General features: G+C 71.4%; 1 protein-coding gene across 1 annotated transcript; it reads left to right on the top strand.

Moving 5' to 3' along the window:
- The first annotated feature begins 4,165 nt into the window (after positions 1–4,165).
- On the top strand, positions 4,166–5,001 carry LOC123371824 (nanos homolog 1-like). The gene has a single exon (XM_045019681.1). The coding sequence runs from the start codon at positions 4,166–4,168 to the stop codon at positions 4,724–4,726; it is 561 nt and encodes a 186-aa protein (XP_044875616.1). The 3' UTR covers positions 4,727–5,001.
- The last annotated feature ends 795 nt before the right edge of the window (positions 5,002–5,796 follow it).

The raw sequence follows: 5,796 nt of genomic DNA, 5'->3' as shown, positions 1-5,796 counted from the left end.
GGCCAAAAGGGTGAGTCTGGGATGTATACAGGGGCGGCTCCAGGCACCAGCACGCCAAGCGCGTGCTTGGGGCGGCCAGCCACAGGGGGCGCTCTGCTGGCAGTCCAGGTCTGTGGCGGCATTTCGGTGGCAGGGGCCCTTCAGTGCTGCAAAGACGCGGAGCGACTGAAGGGTCCCCTGCCGCCGAAATGCTGCCGAAGACCCGGACCGCCGCCGGGTGAGTACAAGCACCGCAGCTCCCCCGCTTTGCCCCCGGCCCCCTGACTCCTCTGGGTGGCCCTGCTGGGCAGCGCTGGAGTGAGATGGTTTAATAGCCTGATGGTGCCTCCCCGGTCCCCAGGTGCAGTACGGCCTGGACGTGAACATGTGGCTCAGCCGCAGCCAGCTGGCGCCGGGGAGCGGGATTTCTGGCTGCTGTCACCAGGACTGGCTCTACAGTTTTTGCCGCCCCAAGCAGCGCACCGAATTGTGTGCCCTTAGGGCAGCAGGCGTGTTTCCGCGGTGGCGGCAGCTTCTATGTTTAGCTGAAGCCACCGTGGACAGTTAAATATAGAAGCTGCCGCCGAATTGCCGCCACTGCGGAAATGCTCTAAAGGCACACAGACTGCCCCCGCCGTCCGCCGCGGCAATTCGGCACCCTGCTGGGGGCAAAACAACAGGGACTGCCACCCCTTGCAGACTGCCGCCCCAAGCACCAGCTTGGAACGCTGGTGCCTGGAGCCGGCCCTGGCTGTCACCATGTGGGCTCGAGGCTGGGGGCCGACTCGACAAGCAGAGGCACGTGCCTTCCCCAGCAGGCGATGGTCCTTCGCCACGTCTCCCTGGGCGCTGGGTGCTTGGAGTCGGTGCTTATCCGGAGGGGAACGTGCCCCGTACTGAGTCCCCCAGCTCGCACCCTGCAGCACATCGCTGTTCCTCAGCACATCCATCCAAGGCAGGGGCGGCTCCAGGCCCCAGCACGCCAAGCGCATGCTTGGGGCGGCAAGCCGCGGGGGCGCTCTGCCGGTGCCGCGAGGGCAGCAGGTAGGCTGCCCTCGGCAGCTTGCCTGCGGAGGGTCCGCTGGTCCCGCCTGCGGGAGGTCTACCGAAGCCGCGGGACCAGCGGACCCTCCGCAGGCAAACCGCTGGAGGCAGCCTGCCTGCCATGCTTGGGGCGGCAAAATCCCTAGAGCCGCCCCTGATCCGAGGCTGCGCTGGCTCAGGCCTGCTGAGTTTGTGAGATCAGGGCCGGCCACTGCCTCGGGTTCAAAACCCTCCTGTGCCCCAGGAAGCCAGGCGGAGCCCAGGGAGACTGTGCAGCGCTGCCGGCTCTGTGCTGGGCTCAGCCCGGCCTCTTCTGGGCGAGATGCCAAACGACGGGCCTGGCCCCAAGGGCTGGGTGTTAACCCTGGTGTGAGGCCACCCCTGGCAGGGGCTGAATTGCAGAGGGCGCTCAGTAAAATGCCTGTGAATACAGAAGTGATTTCGGTCCCTTAGGGTTGAGAAGTGGGAGGGAAACAGCAGCTACCGTTTCAGCCCTTGTGCACTCGGTGGCTGCACATGAGGAACCTCTCCAAGGACCCCCACATTAGCCCCAAGGGTCCCGGCGTTCCACAGACACCTGGGGTCCCCTCCCCCTCCTGGGGAGAATGGGTTCCATCGGAGATGCAGACTCATGCTGGAGTCCCAGACACCAGGGCAGGCAGCCCGTGGCAGTGCTGGCGCCCCGCAGGCCTGGCTTGTCGGGCTCTCAGTGTCTCTGTCAGACAAGGGGTCCCACAGTTCCACTTGTGACCTGATTCTTTACTGGGAGTGGCTCTGGCTTTTATGCCGCCCCAAGCATGGCAGGCAGGCTGCCTTCAGCAGTGTTTTTGTGGGAGGTCCCTGGTCCCGCTCCTTCAACAGCACGCCTGCGGGAGGTCCCCGGTCCCGCGGTTTGGTGGCGCGCCTGTGGAAGGTCCCCGGTCCCGCGGCTTCAGCGGCGCGCCTGCGGGAGGTCCCCGGTCCCGCGGCTTCAGCGGCACGCCTGCGGGAGGTCCCCGGTCCCGCGGCTTCAGCAGCACGCCTGCGGGAGGTCCCCGGTCCCGCGGCTTCGGCGGCACGCCTGCGGGAGGTCCCCGGTCCCGCGGCTTCAGCAGCACGCCTGCGGGAGGTCCCCGGTCCCGCGGCTTCGGCGGCGCGCCTGCGGGAGGTCCCCGGTCCCGTGCCTTCGGCGGCGCGCCTGCGGGAGGTCCCCGGTCCCGCGGCTTCGGCGGCGCGCCTGCGGGAGGTCCCCGGTCCCGTGCCTTCGGCGGCGCGCCTGCGGGAGGTCCCCGGTCCCGCGGCTTCAGCGGCGCGCCTGCGGGAGGTCCCCGGTCCCGTGCCTTCGGCGGCACGCCTGCGGGAGGTTCCCGGTCCCGTGCCTTCGGCGGTGCGCCTGCGGGAGGTCCCCGGTCCCGTGCCTTCGGCGGTGCGCCTGCGGGAGGTCCCCGGTCCCGTGCCTTCGGCGGTGCGCCTGCGGGAGGTTCCCGGTCCCGTGCCTTCGGCGGTGCGCCTGCGGGAGGTCCCCGGTCCCGTGCCTTCGGCGGTGCGCCTGCGGGAGGTCCCCGGTCCCGTGCCTGCGGCGGCGCCTGCGGGAGGTTCCCGGTCCCGTGCCTTCGGCGGTGCGCCTGCGGGAGGTCCCCGGTCCCGTGCCTTCGGCGGTGCGCCTGCGGGAGGTCCCCGGTCCCGTGCCTTCGGCGGTGCGCCTGCGGGAGGTTCCCGGTCCCGTGCCTTCGGTGATGCGCCTGCGGGAGGTCCCCGGTCCCGCGGCTTCGGCGTACCCACCACTTAATTGCTGCCAAATCCATGGGACCGGGGACCTCCCGCAGAAACGCCGCCGAAGGCTGCCTGACTGTGCCGCCCTCACAGGGACCGGCAGGTGCCCCCCGCGGCTTGGCGCGCCAGTGCCTGGAGCTGCCGCTGTTCTTCACCCCAGGATCTTCCCCCGGCCCGGGGCAGTCCTGGCCTGTCCTGCCCCAGGGCGGGACAAAGACTCTGGGGCTGGATTCTCCCTCGGCTCAGCTCCTGGGCTGTGGCCCTGCAGCCAACAAGGGGCATTTTCCCCATGGCTGCAGCTGCTCTGCTGGAGGTTTGCTCAGGTGGAATTTCCCGGCTGCTCTGATCCACTCCAGGATTTGGCTGCTGTTTGGATCCGTTACAAACACCCCTCCCCCTCCGAGGGCTTGCTGGGGCGGGGCGGGGTCTGGGTTTTATGTGACTTACTCCAGCGCAAGACATGCCCTGAGCAGAGTGGGAGCCCCAGGATCTGTCCCTGAGTCTCACTGGAACCCAGTGCTCAGAGCAGGGAGCTGGAGTCACACGTGCAGAAGAGGGTTGAGCCTAAAACTAGGCCAGCTCCTTCCTCTGGGGCTGCCAGCGCACGGACACCACCGGGGGCAGGGGGAGCCTGGCACGGGGCCCCTCGCTGGCACATCAGCAATACCATCTCCAGCCTTGGGACAGGAGCGGGGTCAGGGGGAGCTGCTGGGCTCTATCCCAGCTGTGGGAGAGGTGCAGGGATCGAATGGGTTAAAGGGGGGGCTGGGAGCTAGGATTCCTGGGTTCTCGCCCTGGCTCTGGGAGGGGAGTGGGGGTTGGTGGTTAGATGGTGGGGGGCTGGGAGCCAGGACTCCTGGGTTCTCTCCCTGGCTCTGGGAGGGGAGTGGGGGCTGGCGGTTAGAGCAGGGGGGGGGGGGCTGGGAGCCAGGACTCCTGGGTTCGCTCCCTGGCTCTGGGAGGGGAGTGGGGGCTGGTGGTTAGAGCGGGGGATCTGGGAGCCGGGACTCCTGGGTTCTCTCCCGGGCTCTGGGAGGAGAGTGGGGGCTGGTGGTTAAGGGGGGGGGCTGGTGGGTAGAGGGGGGGGGGGGCTGGGAGCCGGGACTCCTGGGTTCTCTCCCGGGCTCGAGCCTGCCTCTCCCCAGGGAGCCCCAGCGAGTCTGCGTGGCTCCGGGGAACCGGCCCGCGTTTGTCCCGTTTTCCCCACCCAGGGGAGGCGCCGGGCGCTCGGCCAATCGGTCCCGCGCGGAGGCCCCCGGCCGCTTCCCCGGGGTGCGCTGGCTGCAGGGGCCGGCGCGCCGCTCCCCCCGCCCCGCGGAGCCGCAGCCTGCGAGCGGGCAGAGTCCAGCCCAGCTTTTCGCTGCCTCTGCGCCGAGCCCCGGCCCGGGCCATGGAGTGTCTGGAGCGCCGCTGCCGCGACGCCGCCACCTTCGACTTCTGGACCGACTACCTGGGGCTGTGCGCGCTGGTGGGCCCGGCCCGGCCTCCCGCCGCCCCCGCCGCCCGCTCGCTGCCGGCTGCGCCCTGCCCCTGCTGCGCGCCCGGCCCCGCCGCCGCCCTGCGCGACCTGGAGCAGCGCTTCGCCCGGCTGCGCCCCTTCCAGCCCGCCGGCGGCCGGGCCTCGGGGGGCGGCTGCGCGCCCGGCCCGGGCCCCTTGGAGCTGCTGGGCGCGGAGCGTGGGGGGCGCAGGGGGCCCCCCGGGGGCAGCCGGGCCAAGCCGGAGCCCAAGATCTGCGTCTTCTGCCGGAACAACGGGGCGCCCCAGGAGGTGTTCGGCTCGCACGTGCTCAAGAGCCTGGACGGGCGGGTGCTGTGCCCGATCCTGCGCGCCTACACCTGCCCGCTGTGCAGCGCCCGCGGGGACAACGCGCACACCGTCAAGTACTGCCCGCTCTCCCGCCGGCCGCCGCCGCGCCGCGCCCTGCCGGGCCGCCGCCTGCGCCTCTTCTAGCGCCCGGAGCAGCCGCCTGCGCCTCTTCTAGCGCCCGGAGCAGCGCGTCCTGCCGGGCCGCCGCCTGCGCCTCTTCTAGCGCCCGGAGCAGCCGCCTGCGCCTCTTCTAGCGCCCGGAGCAGCGCGTCCTGCCGGGCCGCCGCCTGCGCCTCTTCTAGCGCCCGGAGCAGCCGCCTGCGCCTCTTCTAGCGCCCGGAGCAGCGCGTCCTGCCGGGCCGCCGCCTGCGCCTCTTCTAGCGCCCGGAGCAGCCGCCTGCGCCTCTTCTAGCGCCCGGAGCAGCGCGTCCTGCCGGGCCGCCGCCTGCGCCTCTTCTAGCGCCCGGAACTGCGCGCCCTCCCCGGCCGCCGCCTGCGCCTCTTCTAGCGCCCGGAGCAGCCGCCTGCGCCTCTTCTAGCGCCCGGAGCAGCGCGTCCTGCCGGGCCGCCGCCTGCGCCTCTTCTAGCGCCCGGAGCAGCGCGTCCTGCCGGGCCGCCGCCTGCGCCTCTTCTAGCGCCCGGAGCAGCCGCCTGCGCCTCTTCTAGCGCCCGGAGCAGCGCGCCCTCCCCGGCCGCCGCCTGCGCCTCTTCTAGCGCCCGGAGCAGCCGCCTGCGCCTCTTCTAGCGCCCGGAGCAGCGCGTCCTGCCGGGCCGCCGCCTGCGCCTCTTCTAGCGCCCGGAGCAGCCGCCTGCGCCTCTTCTAGTGCCCGGAGCAGCGCGTCCTGCCGGGCCGCCGCCTGCGCCTCTTCTAGCGCCCGGAGCAGCCGCCTGCGCCTCTTCTAGCGCCCGGAGCAGCGCGCCCGCCCCGGCCGCCGCCTGCGCCTCTTCTAGCGCCCGGAGCCGGAGAAACCGACACCTGCGCCTCTTCTAGCGCCCGGAGCCGGAGAAACCACCGCCTGCGCCTCGTCTAGCGCCTGGAGCAGCGCGCACCCGGATTGCTCACCCAGTCTGCATTGCATGCTCAGCCTGACACACGCACCTTGGATTGCACACTCAGCCTGCACACACACACACGCACCTGCATTGCACGCTCAGCCTGCACATGCACCCCGGATTGCACACCGAGCCTGCACGCGCACCTGCATCGCATGTTT

This window comes from Mauremys mutica, chromosome 5, assembly GCF_020497125.1.
Source record: "Mauremys mutica isolate MM-2020 ecotype Southern chromosome 5, ASM2049712v1, whole genome shotgun sequence".
Classification (NCBI taxonomy): Eukaryota; Metazoa; Chordata; order Testudines; family Geoemydidae; genus Mauremys; species Mauremys mutica.
This window is presented reverse-complemented; position numbering and strand designations above follow the sequence as displayed.